Source organism: Hemibagrus wyckioides, linkage group LG03 (assembly GCF_019097595.1).
Source record: "Hemibagrus wyckioides isolate EC202008001 linkage group LG03, SWU_Hwy_1.0, whole genome shotgun sequence".
Classification (NCBI taxonomy): domain Eukaryota; kingdom Metazoa; phylum Chordata; class Actinopteri; order Siluriformes; family Bagridae; genus Hemibagrus; species Hemibagrus wyckioides.
Window position 1 is genome coordinate 30,920,146 of NC_080712.1, and position 23,337 is coordinate 30,943,482.

General features: G+C 43.9%; 2 protein-coding genes across 4 annotated transcripts in view; both read left to right on the forward strand.

Moving 5' to 3' along the window:
* maco1b (macoilin 1b) overlaps positions 1-10,732 on the forward strand; it is a 20,580-nt gene extending 9,848 nt beyond the window's left edge. For both annotated transcript variants that reach the window (XM_058386429.1, XM_058386431.1), the window contains exons 4-11: positions 3,636-3,759; positions 4,891-5,069; positions 5,717-6,275; positions 6,971-7,129; positions 7,242-7,424; positions 8,060-8,180; positions 8,290-8,464; positions 10,010-10,732. In XM_058386429.1, the coding sequence (XP_058242412.1) occupies positions 3,636-3,759; positions 4,891-5,069; positions 5,717-6,275; positions 6,971-7,129; positions 7,242-7,424; positions 8,060-8,180; positions 8,290-8,464; positions 10,010-10,212 (1,703 nt within the window). In that variant the 3' untranslated portion in view covers positions 10,213-10,732. The remainder of the gene's footprint in view (positions 1-3,635; positions 3,760-4,890; positions 5,070-5,716; positions 6,276-6,970; positions 7,130-7,241; positions 7,425-8,059; positions 8,181-8,289; positions 8,465-10,009) is intronic.
* A 5,244-nt stretch (positions 10,733-15,976) lies between these two features.
* ldlrap1b (low density lipoprotein receptor adaptor protein 1b) overlaps positions 15,977-23,337 on the forward strand; it is a 34,612-nt gene continuing 27,251 nt past the window's right edge. Inside the window, exon 1 of one of the 2 annotated variants that reach the window (XM_058386437.1) lies at positions 15,977-16,293. In XM_058386437.1, the coding sequence (XP_058242420.1) occupies positions 16,209-16,293 (85 nt within the window). In that variant the 5' untranslated portion in view covers positions 15,977-16,208. The remainder of the gene's footprint in view (positions 16,294-23,337) is intronic. The other variant, XM_058386436.1, reaches the window with a different exon arrangement.

Consider the following 23,337-nt stretch of genomic DNA (forward strand, 5'->3'; position numbering starts at 1 on the left):
ACATGGTGGGGGGAGAGACAGACAGACAGACAGACAGACAGACAGACATGGTGGGGGGAGAGACAGACAGACAGACAGACAGACAGACATGGTGGGGGGGAGACAGACAGACAGACAGACAGACATGGTGGGGGAGACAGACAGACAGACAGACATGGTGGGGGAGAGAGACAGACAGACAGACATGGTGGGGGGAGAGACAGACAGACAGACAGTCAGGCATGGTGGGGGGAGTGTCAGACAGACAGACATGGTGGGGGGTGAGTGACAGTCAGACAGACATGGTGGGGGGAGAGACAGACAGACAGACAGACAGACATGGTGGGGGGAGAGACAGACAGACAGTCAGACAGACAGACAGACAGACATGGTGGGGGGAGAGACAGACAGACAGACATGGTGGGGGAGAGACAGACAGACAGTCATGGTGGGGGGAGAGACAGACAGACAGACAGACAGACATGGTGGGAGGGGAGACAGACAGACAGACAGACATGGTGGGGGGAGAGACAGACAGACAGACAGACATGGTGGGGGGAGAGACAGACAGACAGGCAGTCAGGCAGACAGGCAGACATGGTGGGGGGAGAGACAGGCAGACAGACATGGTGGGGGTGAGACAGACTGGCAGGCATGGTGGGGGGAGAGACAGACAGACAGACATGGTGGGGGGAGAGACAGACAGACAGACAGACATGGTGGGGGGAGAGACAGACAGACAGACAGACATGGTGGGGGGAGAGACAGACAGACAGACAGACAGACATGGTGGGGGGGGAGACAGACAGACAGACAGACATGGTGGGGGGAGAGACAGACAGACAGACAGACATGGTGGGGGGAGAGACAGACAGACAGACAGACATGGTGGTAGAGAGAGACAGACAGACAGACATGGTGGTAGAGAGAGACAGACAGACAGACAGACAGACATGGTGGTGGAGAGAGAGCGAGAGAGACATGGTGGTGGAGAGAGACAGACAGACAGACAGACAGACATGGTGGTGGAGAGAGAGCGACAGAGACATGGTGGTAGAGAGAGACAGACAGACAGACAGACATGGTGGTGGAGAGAGAGCGAGAGAGACATGGTGGTGGAGAGAGAGAGACCAGTTTAATATTCATGGTGGTTTCCTAAGCCGCTGCATTCCCCAATTAGTTCTTACCGTTTTATCTGAATGACTTATTTACTGCATCATCATTTTTCCCTTGGTAAAGCACTTAAAGCTGAATCTGAATGTATGAAATGTTCATTATTATTATTATTATTATTATTATTATTATTATTAAAAGGCTTTTAGATGAAAAATCTTGGTAGCTTTTCTAAAAATCCCCAGGCAGTACAGATTTAGTTGCTGACACCTAAAAATGGAAATTTTGTTTGTTGCCATGACATTTAAAAAAAAAGAAAAGAAAGTAAAAGGGAAAAGTCAGAAGTAGAGATCTGGAGAGCTGGAGATCTGGAGAGCTGGCTGACAGTCATGACTAACAGTGGAGTAATAATTACACTGAACACCCGGTGAAGCTCAGATCAGTTCAAGCTTGTTTCACGCTCATCAGCAGAAAGCCTAATGATAGCTACAGGGTTGTGTTCACAGGTTTAGATCTCATTGTGGTGAACAGAAAGTGAGGGCTGCTTATGAGAAAACCTCGTCCGGACCTGTCCATAGCTCAGGGGGGTCATGCTAATGAGTGCCAGGAAAGAGAAACTGCACATGAATCAGAAGAAGAATGAAAAGAACAAAAATCACTAATGCTGAGTGGGGCTTTCAGACAGAGAGACATATGGAGAGAGAAAGAGATATACAGGTAGAGAGAGATACAGAGAGAGAGACCTATATACAGGTAGAGACACATACATAGAGAGAGAGAGAATATGGAGAGAGAATGAGAGCTATATACAGGTAGAGACACATACATAGAGAGAGAGAGAATATGGAGAGAGAATGAGAGCTATATACAGGTAGAGAGACATACAAAGAGAGAGAATATGGAGAGAGAGAAGGAGACCTATATACAGTTAGAGAGACGTACAAAGAGAGAGAGAGAGAGAGGGAGAATATGGAGAGAGAGAGAATGAGACCTATATACAGGTAGAGAGACATCCAAAGAGAAAGGTAGGGAGAGAATATGGAGAGAGAATATGGAGAAAGAATGAGACCTATATACAGGTAGAGAGACATACAAAGAGAGAGACAGAGAATATGGAGAGAGAGAGAGAGAGAGAGAGAGAGAGAGAGAGAGAGAGAGAGAGAGAATGAGACCTATATACAGGTAGAGAGACATCCAAAGAGAAAGATAGAGAGAGAATATGGAGAGAGAGAGAGAGGGAGAGAGAGAATATGGAGAGAGAGGGAGAGAGAGAATATGGAGAAAGAATGAGACCTATATACAGGTAGAGAGAGATATAGAGAGAGAGACCTATATACAGGTAGAGACACATACATAGAGAGAGAGAGAATATGGAGAGAGAATGAGAGCTATATATAGGTAGAGAGACATACAAAGAGAGAGAGAGAGAAGGAGACCTATATACAGTTAGAGAGACATACAAAGAGAAAGAGAGATAAGGATTGACAGAGTGAGAGAGAGAGTGATGGAGAGAGAGAGTGAGAGAGAAATGGAAAGAAGGATTGATTGAGACAGAGAGAGAGACAGAAAAAAAGGAGAGACAGGTAAAGAAACATACATACAGAGAGAAAATATGGAGAGAGAAAGAACAATTTACAGGTAGAGAGACATGCACAGAGAAAGAGAGAGAGAATATGGAGAGAGAAAAAGACCTATATACAGAGAGAGACAGATAGACACAAAATTAGACAGAAAGAAAGACGGAGACAAGGAGAGAGAGATAAAGGGGGATAGAGAGACATGTAGCAAGAGGAGGAGGGATTGTCTGAGACACAGGATTTGGAGACTAGTCTCGTTTTCTCTATTACTCTGGAAGCTCTGAATCTGTATTTAATATCAGGCTGTATTCATGGGCATCGTCTCCCATTTCTCTGGTTCACAGTGTTTAATAAACATGTATTTATATTCATTTTTAAAACTATTAAAAAGACACAAAGACAAGTACGTTAACAAGGATTCAGTGAAATGTTTTAACAACGTGCGTGGCTTTACTGAGAAACACTTTTAATCCAAAAACACAGAGTCAGGGCTTTAAGGCGTGTCTGAACTGAACCGAGTCGGTGTAAACAGAGCGGCGCTCGGCTCAGCGTGGGGTTTCGTGGCTCAGCCTAGAAGAGAAAATGATATTTCCGAGCGAATTTCATGAACGAGGCGGAACATTTCCAACGCAGGAGAAGATGTTCAAATCCAAGCAAATGGCTCTCAGATGAGAGGATCTGACCCTGGTCATTACTGTAGACGGGACAAAATAGCACTTGGACCCAGAATGTGTCCCAAATATATATATTAAAAATATTTTAAAAATTGAGCTTAATGATGTTTTTCTTTTGCAGTCATGTTAGAAAAGTTCCTCTGGCTTGTGTTGTGATGGTTTATGTTTTTGGAAAAGACCAGGTGTGGGGGGGTGTGTGTGTGTGTGCTTATGAGAGATGGTCCTGCTCTGATCAGGTAGATTAAAGAACACACTGGTTATATAAATGGTCTTGATCTTCCTGTGTGTACAGAAAGAGGAGTCTGCCTCCCTACCGTGTCCCTGTGGATCCTCTTCGTTTATATCGAGGCGGCGATACGATTCAAAGATCTGAAGGACTTCCACGTGGATTTGTGTCGTCCCTTCGCAGCACACTGGTAAGAAAGCCGGCCAGGACACACGAGGCCGTCAGAGTGACACGCCTTATTTACGGCTTCACCACACTGCCTTCAATTCGTGTATTCGGCAAGTGGTGCAGTTTTCGAGGAGGAATGTCTCACTGAGGACAAAGAGCAGGCAGATAGGGACATGATTCACACCTAAGTGGAAGGTAAAAAATAAATAAGCTTCTTCACCACACCCATGATGATGGATTGAATAACGATGCTCCGTTCTGCATAACCGAAAGAAGGGGTGGAGCTGGATCTCATCCAGTCCCTCTTATAAGCCTGAACATTTATGTTAAACAATCCTTTATCAGTATACAGGCATTCAACCTGAAACATGCTCCTCCTTCTCCTGAACCTTTTGGCTAAGGTGGGAGGAGCTGGATCAGGTCAGACTCCACCCCCAGTGAATTCTCATTCCGCAGTAAGTGGCGCTTGGTCCGTTTTGGACTACGATTAAATAGATCCTGAAAATCATTGTGCTCTTCCAAGAGCGTGATGTTGAATTCTTTCAGGCTCTGCTCTGGATAGTTTTTGTTTTTATAATTTTTTGATGATTTTTCCTACAAGAGATTAGTGTAGTTAGTGCTGTCGGTGAGACGAGGCTCATGCACTCGAGTGGTGTGTGAAGAGTGTCTAATCATCTTAAAAACATCCTTTTAACCCGCAGATATATGAACACAAAACGTGTAGTGAAGATGAGACTTTATTCTGAGAGGAACAGAGGAAGAGAAAAGGTTGTTGGTGACTGTGGAAAGTCCAAAGAAGTACCTTGAATCCTAGGAACTTTTTAAAGAACTGAAACTGCGATTTCTATGTTTTTTTTTTTATCACAAGAAATCACAAGTAGTGGGTGTGCTTTTATAGTCTGTTTTTAATAGAAAAAAAAATGTCTAATGTAGACTCGCTGTAACAACGCACTCACACTACATAAGCGACGCCGTAACTGAGTGTCACTAGTTATGTTAATGAGCTCGATCTGTTGGGAGGTACAGTGGCTCGTGATCACGCTCTCCTTTCACACAAGATATACATGAGTGTAACGTGTTTATTAACCCAAACATGACCTGCGTTCTGAGATCTCTATGTCTCTCTCCCTGTTTTTAATCCGTATCTGCGCAGTATCGGATACCCGGTGGTGACGCTGGGCTTCGGCTTTAAGAGCTACGTGAGCTACAAGATGCGTCTACGCAAACAGAAGGAGGTGCAGAAGGAGAACGAGTTCTACATGCAGCTCCTCCAGCAGGCCCTGCCACCAGAACAGCAAATGCTACAGAAACAAGAGAGAGAGGCAGAGGAGGGTAAGCGACAGAGCGATGTGGTGTGATGTAATTAGCATTTATAGACCTTAGAGGTTTGCAGCTACAACCCTGGACATCCAGGGATGAGCATATTTTTGGTGAGGAGCCATAAACCTGATGATTAGGAAGTGTTTCTTGGATTGAAGCAAGCATGTGGTGGTGGGGGGAGGCAAGTAAATAGTATAATGTATATGAAGGAGCAAAGCATTGCGTCTGTGGTGTTTTCCCTCTGTCGGATATATTTTCTGCTCATTAAGCTCCGGGAACCAGACAACAAAAAGGAAATCGTTCTAGATGTTATAAACGGTACATCTGCAATGGAGACAGCTTCCCTTTGGAGCTCTACAGAAACCCGGATGTTGATTTAGATATACCCAATGAGGAAGCCAGAGATGTGAGGGGAAAGGTCCCTGAGATGACATGAACAGGACAATAAAATAAGGGAACCTGGCCTAATGGGTGATGGGGTGGGGATATGATTCAGTAGAGTGTACAGGTGTAGAGTAATAGTAGATAGTAAGAGAGTGCTGGGATTAGTACAGCACAGGATTTATGATCACAGCAGCAGGAATTCTCTTTTCTTTGCATAGATTTTGATCTTGTTGTCGTCAATGATTTCAATCTGCTCTCTGCTCTCCCGACCACAGCAGCTAAAAGTGCGCACGACGGCGACTCGCCCCCCGCAGCTCAGAACGGCTCCGCCGGAGGCAAGAAGCCCTCGTCGAATACTTTACCGGAGCTGGAGTACCGCGAGAAAGAGCGAGGCAAGGGCGAGTCTAAGAAACAACATAACCAGAACCATCACAGCAGCATCCTGCCTGTAGTGGACTATAATAAAGCACAGGAGCTGGAGTACATGGAGAATAATGTGAACAGCAAGAGACTGAGCAGCTCCGAGCTGCTGGGCAGCACCGAGAACCTGCTTCTGAAGGAGGACACCTCTTCGTCGTCGTGCTCGTCCTCTTCCTCCAATTCCACCTCTTCGAAAAATCACAAAAACGCCAGCGTAGGTGGCGGAGTCGGGGGGAACTCGTCGCCCCGCGGCCACGGGACGGCCAACGGCAGCGTGCCCTCCTCGACAGGACCTTCCTCCTCATCGGGGAAGGGTGAGAAGAAACAGAAGTGCGGAGGGAAAGGGGCGCACAAAGATCCGACAGATAACTGCATCCCCAATAACCAGCTCGGCAAGCCCGAGGCGCTGGTCAGGTAAAACACGCAAGCACTCACGTCCACTCTTAACGATAGATTCTCACTAAACACACAGTGATTATTGCTATGAATGTTTCACTGTAATGGTTAGTCTTTAAATATCCTGCCTTAGCATACCTTTAATCGTGTGTCCATTTGGTCTGTGTCCTAATTGGTCAACAGTGTAAATGTGGAACTTGATGGCATGGAAAAGATAGGCGCAAAAGTCTTGTCAGTTATTCCCTCGTGGATTTGGGTCATATTAAGGTTGCTTTCTCACTGTAGTCACACTGTAGTAGGGGTCACGGCTAGTAGTCCATGCTAGGTATGATGTACCCAAAACAAACAGCAGCTAGGAGTAAATCCAGTGGGGTTTAAATAAATACTACGTTTGTGAAAGCAACTCAAGCTGTTATTGGTATTTCTAAATGCGTGGCATGGCAGGACAAGACAAGACAGGATATGACATGATGGGACAGGACATGACACCACAGTATGCACTCATGGACATCATGGGTCTTGCTTTTCTCTAATTGGAAAAGGCTGCTATTTTAGCTAAGCTTACCCTTTATCTATTAAGGAATTTAGACGTTGAGTACAATTAAATAATCATAGTACTGTAATAATTAACTCTGCCAGTTTTAAGAACTGCATAACATATGGCTGTGTTTTCTCTCTCTCTCTCTCTCTCTCTCTATTTCTTTTAACCCCAGACTGGAGCAGGACGTGAAGAAGCTGAAGGCTGAGCTGCAGGCGAGCAGGCAGACGGAGCAGGACCTGCGCAGCCAGCTGGGCTCTCTGGGCACATCAGAACGCAGCGTCCGCTCCGAACTCAGCCAGCTCCGCCAGGACAACGAGCTCCTGCAGAACAAGTGAGAATAATATCATCACCGTGTTGTGTGTGTGTGTGTGTGTTTGTTTGTTTTAAGCACCTGCTTTCATGCATTCATACAGATATATAACAGTTGTACATGTGCGTCTTAGGCTCCACAATGCTGTGCAGGCTAAACAAAAGGATAAGCAGACGCTGGGGCAGCTGGAGAAGCGTCTGAAAGCAGAGCAGGAAGCACGAGCGGCTGCAGAGAGGCAGCTGGCAGAGGAGAAGAAACGGAAGAAGCTGGAGGAAGCCACTGCTGCCAGAGCTGTAGCCCTCGCAGCCGCATCCAGGTACGAATCACACCGTCATTCAACAGCCTTTATTTTCCTGTGTCTTTCAGCTGGAGGAAAATGAGCTGCACGTTTGAAATGAGTGACCTGGTGCTGGCACTTGTCACATTAATGAGGAGAGGGAGAACCTGAGCACCTTCTGGGGGGGCGAGGAACATGAGAACCTGGGCTCTTGGCTGTGTTCTGATTATTAATGCTGTTCCAGTCATTTTGTTTTATTGAAATAAAATCTTGCTTGAGTTTTAAAATACTTCTCTCCACCACAAGTCCTTGCCCTGACTGGTTATAATTCCCAGTAAGTGAATGCGTTTTCAGTGAATGTATTATGTGTTTAGTGTGTCGTAGATTTTCAGAAGCTAAGTACTGAATTAAACCAGTACGTCTGACTCTGACAGATCTCCAGTGTTTGGCAGTTTTAATTGGTTTTAATCAACACGGCACATACTCCTTCATCTAGAGGGCAAGGCCGGAGTTAATTTCGTGCCTGACTTCTTTAATACCTTCGATACCTTCCAGTCCATTTATTTCCGTGCCCTTCTGGTCACAATGCCGCCGTCTGAGCTACCGCTAAACTGCCTCGACGTGTCTGTCTGCCTCTCAACCGGTCTGTCTCTCTTGTTTTGTGTGCTTTTCAGAGGTGAGTGCACAGAGTCTCTAAGACGGAGGATCTCCGAGTTGGAGACGGAGTGTAAGAAACTCACGCTGGACATCAAAGTCAAAGAGGACTTGATTCGTGAGCTTGAGCTCAAAGTCCAGGTGAGTGTCCTTCACAAGGTTCACACACACTGCTAAATGGTATCTGATCAGGAAAAAACACAAAGGCCTTGAAGCACAATGCTAATTTTCGATGCTCTGTTCTTTTTAGGAGCTGCATAAATATAAAGAGAATGAGAAGGACACAGAGGTGTTGATGTCTGCGCTGTCAGCCATGCAGGATAAGACCCAGCATTTGGAGAACAGCTTGAGTGCAGAGACCAGAATCAAACTGGACCTCTTCTCTGCCCTCGGAGACGCCAAACGCCAGCTGGAAATCGCACAAGGTCTGCACCCTGGTGTACAAAATGACAGAAAGTTTATCTACTTTTGTTTAAATAGGAAAGAAGGACTTGGCTGTTACACCTTTTATACCACATTGTGGTCAAGGCACTAGAACTGACCCAGGTTCCAGACAAACTGGTGTCATGTGGTACTACATATCCTGAAGTGTTTTTATTTTAAACAATTTAATTTGTTAAAAGAGGGAAAAATCTGATTTTAAACATTAATAAAAGTTAGTAAGACCTTCCTCTTAGAGACAGGAGTCAGAGCTGGAGGTAGCAGAGCTGAAGATGTTGAGATTCTCTTTGGGAGTGAAACGGTTGGACAGGATCAGGAACGAGTACATCAGAGGGACAGCTCATGTTGGACGTTTGGGGGACAAAGTTAGGGAGGTCAGATTAAGATGGTTTGGACATGTTCAGAGGAGGGAGAGTGAATATATTGGTAGGAGAATGTTGGACATGGAGCTGCCAGGCAGGAGGCAAAGAGGAAGGCCAAAGAGGAGGTATATGTATTTAATAAATGAGGATATGAAGCTAGTGGGTGTAAGTGTTGAGGATGCAGAAGATAGGGATAGGTGGAGAGAGATGATTCACTGTGGCCACCCCTGAAGGGAAAAGCCTGAAGAAGAAGAAGTAAGATCTTCCTCTTGCTCAGCTTTACAGCTTTATTTGTTAAATATACCTCTCACAGAAAACGTCACCGTATCAGTTTATTATGCATGTTTTTATGTATAGGGTCTAGTATACTTCTTCAAGCTTCTCCTATAGAAAAAATCATGTATTAGAACACAAATACACACCTCTGCACATGGAGCTACCATCTAAGGTGTGCAGTTTTACACAGCATGGTAGTAGCATATGAAGTGCATCATTGGATGAAAGATAAGAGCAGCTAAAAGGACGTCCTCATAACACAGATTTTTACCAGTTACTGAAGTGAAAAAGATGGATCATGACCCTATATCTGTATCATATTGATAAGGATTAAATGGAAATGTGCATGTTCTTATACACCAATCAACCATAACATTATGAATGGTGCCAGGTTCAGTGAATAAGACTGATCTCATCATGGCACCTGTTAGTGGGTGGGATATATTAGACAGCAAGTCAACATTTTGTCCTCAAAGTTGATGTGTTAGAAGCAGGAAAAATGGGCAAGCATAAGGATTTGAGCGAGTTTGACAAAGGGCTAAATTGTGATGGCGGATAGACGACTGGATCAGAGCATCTCCAAAACTGCAGCTCTTGTGGGGTGTTCCCAGTCTGCAGTGGTCAGTATCTATCAAAAGTATCCTTTAAGTCCTCCCATGGAGGCCCCACTTTGCACCATGCAGGACTTAAAGGATCTACTGCTAATATCCTTCATGCCAGATACCACAGCACACCTTCAGGGATCTAGTGGAGTCCATGACGGGTCAGGGCTGTTTTTTTTGGCAGCACAATATTAGGCAGGTGGTCATAATGTTATGCCTGATCGGTGTATGTTTTTGTAGAATTTGGATGCGGTATCTGATTCAGAGCATGTTCCTCTCCATCCTCCAGGTCAGATCCTGCAGAAAGATCAGGAGATCAAAGATCTGAAACAGAAGATTGCCGAGGTGATGGCGGTCATGCCCAGCATCGCTTACTCAACAGATACCAGCAACATGAACCCAGTCACCCCCCACTACTCCTCCAAGTTCATGGACACCAGTCCGTCTGGCCTGGACCCCAACGCATCCGTCTACCAGCCCCTGAAAAAATGAATGCCTGCGCCAGCTCACCATACCATCCATCCATCCATCTCTCTCTCTCTCTCTCTCTCTCTCATTTTCTTTCTCTTCACAGACCCAGACCTGAACCCTCTTCAAAAATGTTTGGGGACGACGACTTCTTTTTTTTGGTTGTTGTTTTTTCTTCTACTGCTATTTCTCGCCTGGTCAGAAGGATGTCGTATTGTGTGACTGTATTTGTTGTAGTAAAAAAAACAAAACAAAAAAACAAGAACAAAAAAAATAACTTTTAAGGGACATCACCCACCGAGTAGGAATCTGCTGTTGTTGGAATTTATTTTTTTTTCTTGTAAATGTCTAGAAACCTCACAGACGTTGGCGTGCATTTATTTTTATTTTTTTTTGTCTTTAGTGCAAAAAAAAAAAAAAAAAAAAGGCTCACACTTTTCTTTTCCTGTACATTATTATTATTGGCCTTATTTTTTTAATTTTTTGTGGAAAGGAGGGGACAAAGTCTCAGATTTACACCATTAGGATTTTTTTTTTTTTTTTTTTAACAGACGATTAAAACGTTCTCTCGGATTAAATCACTGCCCCCTTTTAATAATGTTAAATTCATGTGGTCATATTAGAGCGTGTGATTTATAACTATCTGAAATTTCCAAAAGCACCCCAGCGTCCGAAACCCCAGTGCCTTTAGACAGGACCGTGTCGGTGAATCTGGAAGATTTTGTCCCCTTGCTGTTTCTTGAGCCCCGTTTCTACTTGAGCTCTGGATAACCCCGACAGCACCATCCATCCATCCATTCATCCATCCATCCATCCATCCATCCATCCGACCAACCGTGAATCTGAATTCGGCCCGGAAACACCTCTCTCATTTTGCACTCTTGTTTAAATAATGCTCAAAGAGTACCTTAGAAAGGGAAGGGAAAAAAACGGTGAGCCTGAGTGTGTCCCGGATTTATTTCACTAGCCAGGAAAATTCCGTATCTGGCTACAACGCAAAACTTTAGTCCAGTGCCAAGTAGCTAGGACTGTGATTTCGTTCTTCTTCTCCAGTGATGTGCTGCAGACGCAGAAGCAGCTAATTGAACCGTCAAGTGTATTTTCTAGTTCATTGTCTTGGTAGAAGAGAGCTGTTTGGTGTTGCCACACGATGGCGCTATTGTGCATAGGAAAGTATTTGGTTCTCAGTATTTGCAGAGTTCGCACCCTGCGAGTGCCAGCCTGACGTCTTTCTCAAGACCACACCATCGCCATTTTCTATTATTTTCCAGTTCGTTCTCGGAGAAATTTTCCACCCGGTTTTTTAAACATCAAGTGTTCAGACAGAAAGGTCACAGTTTTAAAAGTGAGGATTTCCTCGTGGATAATCCCCCGCGGCATCGTCAGCGCTGTAAGACGAAGCTGGGAGTCCCTCGTCCGGCTGCCGTGAGACCAAGATCCTGAACGTTCCAGTGTGGTCCAGTGTGTTTAGTCTCGAGAAAGAAAAGGCTTCTGATCTGTTTGAGTTTGAAAATAAGCCAGATGTTGGTATTGCTCTTTGATTGGGATAGCCCCAGTGAGTCCTACGTGGTGTTCTAGTGATCAGCAATGGTTGTTTTTGTTTTTGTTTTTTCTTTTTTCTTTTTTTTTGGAGTGTGCGTGTGTTTAAATTATGGACAGTTCGTCCCTGAAGTGTTCTCAGAACGTTAACGGTGAACTTAACCGGTCTGCAGACGGAAAAAAAAAGAAAGAAAGAAAATTTCATGTGAAAAGAAGGAAGCACTTGTTTGCATTTCTTTGCCCGATGTCACCTCTCTCTCTCTCTCTCTCTCTCTCTCTCTCTCTCTCTCTCTCTCTCTTTACCGTGGCTGCATTCTCACTCTGTGAGGTTTTCAAGGAATAAAAGGTTTTTTTTTTTCCTGGCATCTCAGAAGTCTTTGTGTTGTCTGCTCTGTGTGATTGGGGTTTTTGTCTGATGACAGAGGTCACAATGCCGCCTTCTGATCGCTAGATGGTGGGAGACAGGAATCCGTATCAGACCTGCTGACTTTCATTCATGCAGTTAATTGAGAGCAAGCAAAGGATCGTTTAATAGATGCTCTTAATCACAGTGTCTTACAAGTGAGGCAGGAGCTGGTGTTACTTACGTCACTGGACCAGACCGAGTCTCCTCCGACTGACCAGGACAGTTTCTCAAACGCATCACAAGTGCAAAGGTCCAAGTTATATGGTAGAGCGAACATCATGTTGTAATATCTCTCTCTCTCTCTCTCTCTCTCATTTTCTTTCTCTTTCTCTTCACAGGCCCAGACCTGAACCCTCTTCAAAAATGTTTGTGTGTGTGTGTATATATATATATATATATATATAAAGATTGGGATTATATTGGAGATTGATCTATCTATCTATCTATCTATCTATCTATCTATCTCCTTCTCTCTCTCTCTCTCTCTCTCTGTATCTCTTACCCCCCCATCTGTCTCTGTCTCTCTCTCTCTCTCTCTCTCTCTCTCTCTCAACAGTTTGGAGATGGGTGCAGGAAGAACACTAGCGGATAGTCGTAAATAATAAACGAACCATATCCTGAATGGAAGAGTCTCCAGCGTCAGATAAAGCTGTGACAGGAAAAACTTTCAGCATGGTTTAAGACTAAGCTAATAGAGTTTTACTGCTTGATTTTGGTCTTACTTTGAATTATTTAAACATTTTACTTCTTACTCTTATCTATCATGCTGAAACCCTATTATTAGTATTAGTAATAATATTATTATATTTGATGTGGATAATAGGTTTACCTTTATATTCAGCTGTCTTGTTTGCTTTGGTACGTGGTGTGTGTGTGTGTGTGTCTGGCCCGGCAGCTCTATTTATAAATGACATTTTGCACCAAGCTACTCTTAATTGAGTGTCTGGGGAAATGTATTGATAATTTTAATCCAGAAGCATGTTTTATAATTTAAAACATTTCTCCATTTCCTATATCTTTAATTGACCTCTCTCTCTCTGTCTGTTGCTTTCTCCTTCTCTCTTTCCTTCTCTTCTCCCCCTTTCTTTCTCTCCTTCTCTCTTTCTCTCCTCTCTCTCTCTCTCCCCCACATGCATTAACCTGTGATGCGTTTATTACAGCACGTTATGTTTAATTCCAGAGTCCCTCCTTTCCGAGAGCGTGTTTAATCTGTGAGAAATAATAAACATCACGAGTCTCGACTCTTTTTGTGATGTAGAGGACTCCATCAAGACGAGAGGAGGTCATATTTAATGCTCTTCCTCTAAAGCTACATTTATTTACTGCACAAGCCTGAAATGTCCATTTTTGGAATAATCCCATTGATTTTCAACAACATTCGAAATGCCACATTTTCTAGTTGAGACTTCTTTCACAAATACGTCGTGTAACAGTGTGCTCCATCACCCATAATGCATCACCTACCATGCTGATAGTGGCACCAGTGACATTTAGCTCTCGTTTTCATCTCCGAATACAGAGAGCGATGCAGCAGCACTTTAGTCCTGTAGTCTGTCCGGCTCTCTCACCTTCTTATCTGTTAGTCTGTGCACGAGGATCAATACAACACTAAGGAGCCAATTAGCACCAGCGTCTCTTAACAAGTTTCCAATAGAAACACTTTTATAAAGATTTCCTATAGTCCAGGTGCTGTTTCATGTAAAGTTTTCCTCACAAGAAAGCTTGGCGTGTTTTTGAGCAGACTCACCAGCTCAGGAATGCTGAAGGACTGGATTCCTCCTGCGTTACTCGACTGATGGACCCGAGCTGAAACCGAGCGTCAGATTCCTCTCTTCTTCTTTAAAGGTTATTTCTTGTCGAAGGCTCGGGTGGGGTTTCGTCCTCCTGGACACTGGGTATCTGTCATTTTTCCTCAGGGGCTGATTGACATGTACATGAGTGTCTTTCTTGTAGGACTTTGTCTCTCTTTGGGTTTCCTGGAAATCACTCATGCAGGTAAAAAAAGAAGTTTGGGTTAAGGTCGAGTGGAGGGAAGACTTTCGGCTCATCTCTGGGGATGAATATTTTTTTTGAAGTGCCATTTGATCTCGAGTCCATGATGTGAATATGAATAACTCTGGGGCAAGGGATTTTAGCTGGATCATTTCTCTTTTTTTTTTTTCAGCTCCGGCATGTTGTGTAGGTAGAAAACAGGATTGTCTTGCAAAGACGACTATGAAGTCAGAGGCAGCAAATCTCACACCTTCAGCATATGGAGCATGTAACCTGAGGAAGTTCAGTGAATATTTGATTAAAAAGGAAAAATGAGTCAAATAATGTTGAAAATGATCAAGAATAAAGCCCAACAACAAAATACATTTATTACCCAGGTTTAATTGTATTATCAATATTCATATGTTAATGAATTATTTCATTTGAACTGGTATAACATTAAAGATTATTGTATTGACTCGTGTGTGTATGGAAATGGATCCTGAAGAAGCTACACTCACTGCCTGTTAGCTAGCTAGCTCACGATGATTTCATTATATTTCACTTGAGCTTTCACATTTGAAATCAGAAAGTAATATGCAAAATACGCTGGGACCATCGCAGCTGGCCCACCTTCACAGGTACTAGGCCCTGCACCGACTGTGAGCCGGTGGCATCGCTTCTCCTCTCCTCCTCCCCTCCTTTCAAGCACCAGGTCAAGGCTTGGCTACATCTCTCAACTCCATCTGGTTGTCAGATGGGCACCTCCTTTCCTTGGTGTTTCACCGATTTAAGCCCAGGACACCTTGAGAGGGCTCAACAGCAGATCCAGCGTCCTGGATCTACCACCCAACTCTGTCGTAGTTTGTCCTTCAACAGGTTGGCTTCCTGGCCATCTCCAGCAGCTCAAGGGTTCTCCAAAGTGACTGCCCAGCAAAACCTCTGCAGCCGCACTCAACTGGTCAATTCCATCCATTTTGCTGGCACTCAAGGATTAAGCCTTGATATTTTTTTTTGTTTAAAATGTCTGATGTCTCTAAGTATTCAGTGGGACTAGAAAGTGAGAAGAACTGAGATTTTACACAGATGGTTAATCTAAATATAAAAACTGACTGATATTTGTCCTGTTAGATTAGAGGACTCTTCTGCATAATACCGCAATTTGTAAACAGATTTTATATACACAATTTACATAATCTACATCTACACCTTTCAGGCATAACATTGTGACCGCTGAGAGGTGACGTGAATAACACTGATGATCTCCTCATCATGGCACCTGTTAGTGGGTGGGATATATTAGGCCGCAAGTCAACATTTTGTCCTCAAAGTTGATGTGTTAGAAGCAGGAAGTGTACGGATTTGAGCGAGTTTGACGAATGGCCATATTGTGATGGCTAGACCTCTGGATCAGAGCATCTCCAAAACTGCAGCTCTTGTGGGGTGTTCCCGGTCTGCCGTGGTCAGTATCTATCAAAAGTGGTCCAAGGAAGGAACAGTGGTGAACCGAAGACAGGGTCATGGGCGGCCGAGACTCATTGATGCACGTGGGGAGTGAAGGCTGGCCCGTGTGATCCGATCCAACAGACGAGCTACTGTTGCTCAAACTGCTGAAAAAGTTAATGCTGGTTCTGATAGAAAGGGGTCAGAATACACAGTGCATCACAGTTTGTTGCGTTTGAACAGCAAAAAGGGGGCGGGAGCAACACCAATATTAGACAGGTGGTCATAATGTTATGCCTGATCGGTGTATATATACCGCTGCTTATTCAGTGGAGTGATACTATGTTTCGGCCTCATTAACATACTAAGCACCGCCCAGCTCTCTCCTGCGTCATCACGTCGCCCAGGTGATTTGCATATCGAGCCCTGCCCCTGTGTGGTGAGCATGTTAGGCTATCCAGGCTGGATTCGCTTCAAAAAAGGGGAGGAAAATAATCCAGCCGGGGAAGAGAGAGGGAGAAGAAGGAGAAGAAGAAGTTTTTCGTCTGACTGTTACACCGAAGAGAAAGGCTGAGGGGGGAAAAAGGAGAGACGACGGAGATTAAAGAAAGAAAGAAAGAAAGAAGTGCGGGATCTGTCTTCCCGATCAGGACGACGCGTTATGGACGCTTTAAAGTCGGCGGGCCGGGCGATTATCCGGAGTCCCAGCGTCGCCAAGCAGTCGTGGGCTTCAGGACGGCATAAAAGTGAGTTTTAGTAATATGACTAACGTGGTGTTATCGCGTCCTGGTGAGCAGGAAGGCTGTTGCGGCTTGTTTCAATGAAGCTGACGGGCAAGTGCGCGAAACTTTGTTTTCTTTTTCCGGTCCGTGTTTCCATGTCTCTGCTTCTGTTAGGTTTATACGGATTAAACAAAAACAAACACACTACCTGTCACCGCTCGCTACAAGTTAACGTAAGTGCACGAGACATTGCAATTATTGCTTCTTCTTCTTATTATTATTATTATTATTAACTTTCCAGTCGCTTCACTTGAACCCCTTGAAACAACAAGACATCTCATGAGCATGATGAAATCCTCTATTACATTGTTATAACACACTGAAACGTGATGAAAAGGAGAGAGATAGATAGATAGATAGAGAGAGAGAGAGAGAGAGAGAGAGAGAGAGAGAGAAAGAGAAGTGACTTGAGTTTGCATTGAGGCTAACTCACACGTCAAGGAGGAGGCACGAGCTCTAAAGCTTTACCACTCGAACCCGAGTCCCTGTATCAGTGTCACTGACTGCATCTGTTTACAAACACCGCTTCTGTACTGATCAATAACTTTTAACAGAGCTAGTCTTGCTCAATTTAGTCACAGTTGAACTCTAACGCTGCCAAGGTTCCTGTGAAGTCATCAGATCTTGATGGGAATATGAGTCTCCGAGACTCTTCCCTGAATCTCATGCACTTCCTTTCTGTTTGTGTTTTTGTTTCTTCCCGTCATGATCTCTCCAGCCACGTCAGCGAGGACACAGAGAAAAGTATGTACAGTACACAGCAGCTGGAGTGAGCTCCATGGGTGTGTAGTAAACCTCCCGGTGTGTGTGTGTGTGTGTGAAGCTCAGGCGGTGTGTTGTCTAGCAGTTTTCAGGGGGAATAACTAACCGACACACACACACACACACACACACACGCATGAAAAGAATGCTACAGAAGTCGCCGAGTGACGTCACGGACCGATTTGCATATTCATCGACTCGACTCGGTTATTTGCATAACATTGCGCGTGACGTAAAGGAGTTTTCTTCTTCTTCTGGAGGCCATAAAACTATCATTTTCTAAAAAGTCAGTATAGAAAGTGTTAGAGTATGACTTGGTAAGCCGTACTGGTGAAAAGTTCGGACCGTTTTATGGACTCGGATCTTCGAATCTCGTTCCGTTTTACGGTTTTTCGAGTCATTTCGTTCATTTCAGCAGAATATAATTACAGTGTTACGTGTTCATAAGCCATTACCTCGACACGTCTACTTACGCAAGTAGATCATAAACGTTACATTACATTAGTATTATTGACTTACAGATAAGATTTAAGAGACAGGTCCAAGAAGTGGTCATGTGATGAACAAACGAACCAACGACTTGGGCTCAAGAGATGAACGGATCATCTCTGTTTCAGCCACGAACTTCATAGCCAAAGCCTATGAGGCTGATGAACGAATGACTCAGGAGATGAAGTAATCATGTTTCCCGTACAGAACTGATAGGATGTTTTGCATGTGCGGTCAATACAAAATGAACGGATCGCTCTCTGAACCGACTCGTTGTTCCCCGAGTCATATTAAGGATTCGTTCAAAATGAACGAATCGTTCGTGACAGATACATCACTAGTGTCACATGATGAACGAAAGACTCGGGAGATGAACTAATCATGTTTCCCGTACGATGTTGTGCATGCGCAGTCAATACAAAATGAACAAATGGTTCTCTGAGATGACTCGTTGTTACCGAGTCCTATTAAGGATTCGTTTGAAATGAACGAATTGTTCACTAGTAAGCCGCTGTTTTCACCTCCATAGAGATGACACCATCCACGATACTTGATAACAAAAACTGAAGCACCTTTTTTTCCCCCAAAAAAGTAACCATGATGACATTTTCCCCTCCATTCTGATGTTTGATGTGAACGGTCATGCAGATTAGACGTCACTTGCTGAACCCCGTGGTATCCGGTTTACCGAGTTTCTTGAGTAGGAATTTCCGAGTTGACCTTTAAGTTCAGTTCTGGAGTTACAACCTCCAGTCGATTGCAGCAACCGCTTTAGTCAGGCTTTGTACACGCTCATGCTGAGTCGATTGAACCTGCTGTCAACTTGCATAATAACCAGCATTTGCGAACAAAACCCCCCAAAAATGAGGTTGGTTGCGTTAACAAGTAACCAGGAAGTTCAAAGTCCTCAGTTCTGAAGATTTTCTCATGTCTGGACACATTTCAGCTTTACATCCATTGTCTATACCCGCTTTATTCCTAATTAGGGATTAGATCTGCTGGAACCTATCCCAGCGCACATTGGGCAAAAGGCAGGGGTACACCCTGGACAGGGCCACACATATAGACAGACAACCATACACTCACTCCCTCCTATGGGCAATTTAGAATCAACCTAATCTACATGTTTTTGGACTGTGGGAGGAAACCAGAGTAAACCTACGCAGGAACAGGGAGCACATGCAAACTCCACACAGAAAGACCCCTGCCTGTTCGAACCCGGGATGCGAACCCAGGACCTTGTTGCTGTGAGGCAACAGTGCTAGCCACTAAGCCACCGTGCTGCCCTTCAGCTTTACTTCTAAGGGTTAATTATCACTGTAACGTATCAACTACACCAGAGCTATTACCAGAGCTACTGCTATAGAAAATATCTCTGCACCTTCTAACCAGTTGAAGACTAGTGAAACTGAACGCCAGGAACCGCGGTTGCTCTTGATTAATCGCAGGACGAGCTAATTAGCTTGGCTGTCCTGCTTACTCACTGTGGAATTTTAGATGACAGACACAACATATCAGTGTTGCTAGGCAATGCGCTTTTTGTCCTTCAGAGCAGGACAATGATTTTACCGAGGAGAGAGGTGTGAAAGCGTGCATGATTATTTCAATACGCTTATTTCCTTGTATCTCCATTCCAACTCGCAGGCATCCGTCGCGAGGACGAACGTAGCAACGTGGAACCGCTGGGTCGATACTGCCGTGCGGTCGCCGGCTTGGAAAACTCCGCCGTCCCACAGGATTCGGCTTTGATCTTGATGTGTGTGTGTGTGTGTTCACACTCCGAACAGAGATGCATTGCTTTAGTCATGCTGCAGCAGCCTTTCAGAGAAAAATCCCCACCGTGCCAGGAGCTTAGCTGCCTGCCGTCTCTTTTGTTTGACTTTGTAAAGGGTTCTCTGACTGTGCAGCCTGTTGCCAGCACGTGTGCCGCTTTTGGGTGATACGCGATGCTTTTTTTTTTTAGCGTATATTGATCTACACTGATGAATGAAGCTCGTATCAGAACAGATCACGCCTAATGGAAATGATGGATACTTCCCCGTGTACTTCTGTATAGATCTTTAATAGTGGGTGGCGCTAGAACGTGGCATCGAATAGAGGAAGAAGATAGCAGCTTTTTGATGATATCCGTTAGGTAATATTAAGAAACACTGCATATGTAACTAAGTAGCCACAGCAGTGTCATGACACACAGTAATTATAGACCTCTATAGGCTTCCACAGTTGTCCTTGTTTGTAGCGACCAATCAGAGGCGTAGTGCACTATATTGCCAAAAGTTCTGGGACGTCTGCCTTTACATGCACATGAATGTAATATGGAATTGTCCCACCCTTTGCAGCTATAACAGCTTCAGTTCTTCTGGGAAGGTTTTCCACAAGGTTTAGGAGTGTGTTTATGGGAATTTTTGACCATTTCTGAGGTCAGAAGAAGACCTGGCTCGCAGTCTTCACTCTAATTCATCCGAAAGGTGTTCTATCGGGTTGAGGTCAGGACTCTGTGCAGGCCAGTCAAGTTCCTCCACACCAAACTTGCTGATCCATGTCTTTATGGACCTTGCTTTGGTCACTGGTGTGCAGTCATGTTGGAACAGGAAGGGGTCATCCCCAAACTGTTCCCACAAAACATGAAATTGTCCAAAATGTCTTGGTATGAAGCTGAAGTATTAAGAGGTCCTTTCACTGGAACTAAGGGGCCGAGCCCAATCCCTGAAAAACAACACCTGACTACAATGATTTGGAAGGGTGTCCCAAAACTTTTGGCAATATAGTATGTATGTTCGTCGGTTGTCTAAATTATTAACACAACATACAACATTGTTATAACTACATATTACATACAAACTGGACCAGCCTTATTATTTCCCATATCTCTAATTCTTTTAAACTCCATTTGCATTGAATGACCTCTTTATTGTAAAACACATACAAAAGGTTGATTATTACTGTCATTGTGACCAAAGGAAGCTTTACTTTTCTTTTCCCAGACTGAATGCTGAAATCATATTCTGTCCACATCCCACAGTTGCATACTTTTGTGGACGTGTTTTGGCATGCCAGCTCTTTATATAGCCACGATGCTGTGGTTTTGTACAGTAGCAATAGCCTTTATCTCTCTCATCAGTGCTAGTTCCTGACCGCAGCACTGCCCTGAACTGGATATGTCTTTTAATTGGACTGGTTTTCATTCCAGCACAGACGCTGAGGTATAAAGTCCTGTACCTTATACACCTGACATATATGATTTGCTGCATGGTGTATGCACGAAGCAGGACGTGTGTTTGCAGTGTTCCAGTAGACAGCAGCTTTGCAGCAGCCCGTAGCACTCCGTCATGAGTCAGTCTGCTCTAACAGGAAATAGTCCACCACAACGGTTTCACATGTCTAAGAATATTCGTCTTTTTTAAACTGTCGGGAACAAATCTGGTCCATTCGTCAGCATCGTTGTCATTCCAGCTGCGAATGATTTCATAGATCACAGCAGTGTGTACGCTTAGATCAGATTGTTTGCTAGCTAACATCTGCATCTAACCGGTTTGTTAGCTGGCTTTTTTTGGGGGGGGGGGGAACAGCGACTTCCTGCTTAAGTGGCTCATTAAGAAGCTCTGTATATAAATAAATAAGCATTCCAAGCCACATGGGATTTTTAAAAAATTCATTTCAGCGCTCTTTCAACCTGACAAAGCGTCTTAATTTTATCCAACTCTATACAATAATTGAATGAATTAAATTCGGATATGATTTCTGTCAGACTCTAAAGTGGAGAAAAAAAAACATCACCTCCTGAATTTTTTCTTTTCTGGTCACCACCTTTTTCTGGTTGCCAAGATTCCGGTTTCCGTCGGCTGCCAGATTCCCGGTTTCTCCACCGTACTGGAGCCACAGGCCATTAGCAGGAAAGTGAAACCCACTGTAGCATCACGACTCTGACAGCTCGGCACTTCCAGGCTTGTCAGCAGGAGCCTAAATTGCTGTGGTACACTGCCTTCCTCCTTATTATCATTTTTTTTTTTTTTTTGTTTTTAGGCTGTGGCCTTTCAGCTTCTTGAGCTGTGGAGACGTATTTATCATCACTTCACACTTATACTGTATATATAACAGTCGCCCTGTAGGTTAATCAGTAGCACTGTCGTTTAATATCCACTTCAAGACTGGCTGAAAAGTTGACCTTTACGCTGTTAATACATTACAGTCCTAACATACCTGGTGTAGTGGTCTAGAAACTGGCCGTTCCATGAAGCTCAATTCACACACGTTCTAACTGGTGGTCATTTACAGACAGAGCAAAAGCGGTATATCTGGAGCTCAAAAATCAGGCAGCTTGATATGTGGAGATGCCATATTGCAAGAACATCGCAAGATTTTCCAATTAGGAGTATATACACTATATTGCCAAAAGTTTTGGGAAGTCTGCCTTCACATGCACATGAATTTAATAGGGAGTTGAGCCGCCATTTGTAGCTATAACAGCTTCAACTCTTCTGGGAAGGCTTTCCACAAGGATTAGGAGTGTGTTTATGGGAATTCCTCCAGAAGAAGCGCATTTGTGAGGTCAGGCACTGATGTTAGACGAGAAGGTCTGGCTCGCAGTCTCCGCTCTAATTCATCCGAAAGATGTTCTATCAGGTTGAGGTCAGGACTCTAAAGTTCCTCCACACCAAACTCCCTCATGCATGTCTTTATGGACCTTTCTTTGTGCACTGGTGTGCAGTCATGTTGGAACAGGAAGGGGTCATCCCCAAACTGTTCCCACAAAGCATGAATTTGTCCAAAGCCAAGCTCAAACCCTGAAAAACTACACCTGAATTCAATGATTTGGACTGGTGTTCCAAAACTTTTGGCAATATAGTGTATATAAAAACCCGACCAGATATTATTATTACAGAATAATTATTTTAATTAAAATAAAAAGCTTAATTATTGTACCATCTGTCACATGTTTGTGTTTGACAGATGTGATGTCCAGAAAAAAAACCCCAAAAGCTTTCCTGAATCTGTTTATAGCTCGTATCCCTGCTGTAGCAGCTTGAGTTCAGATTCTCGTCAAAGATTGAACCATCTCACTTTCTGAATGAAGAGAGAATGTCAGCAATGATGTTCATGCATTCTAACTGAAACCGAAATAAAACCCTAGCTAAATTTGTAAGAATGTTTCGTCACTGCTGTTAGTTATATATGTTGCTCGTATATCGGCGTCTTAAACAGTTAAGCCGGCGTTTTGAACCTCTAGCTGCCTTTATAGTTTGCTTATTTGCATTTTCAAGAGGTCATCTTGGTCAGAAGCACCGTGATGTGGAATTTAGCGTAAAAAAAAAAAAAGGAGATACTCGTTTCGTTATTACTGGGCCTCAAATATTCGCCCTATACTGCACTGGCTATATGAAGATCCTGGGGCTGACGCCCTATCATGGATAGCCATAGAATCTGCCTCATGTTTGCCTTCTTCCCTAGCAGCTTTAGTCTACGCTCCCCTTTCTTTTCCCTGCGACAAATTTACTAAAAACCTGCTTGTAAGATCTACACTTAAAATCTGGAAACAGATAAGACGTCATTTCGGATGGCAAACTATGTCCCCCAAATCTCCTATTCATGCTAATCCTGTCTTCAGTCCTTCAGTGATTGATAAGTCTTTTGCATCATGGCATGCTAAGAGCATTAGGGAAATTAATGATTTGTACAATGAGGGTGCTTTTTGTTCATTTCAGCAGATGTGCGAGCAATTTCATGTTGCTAAGAACAATTTTTTCCGCTACCTCCAAA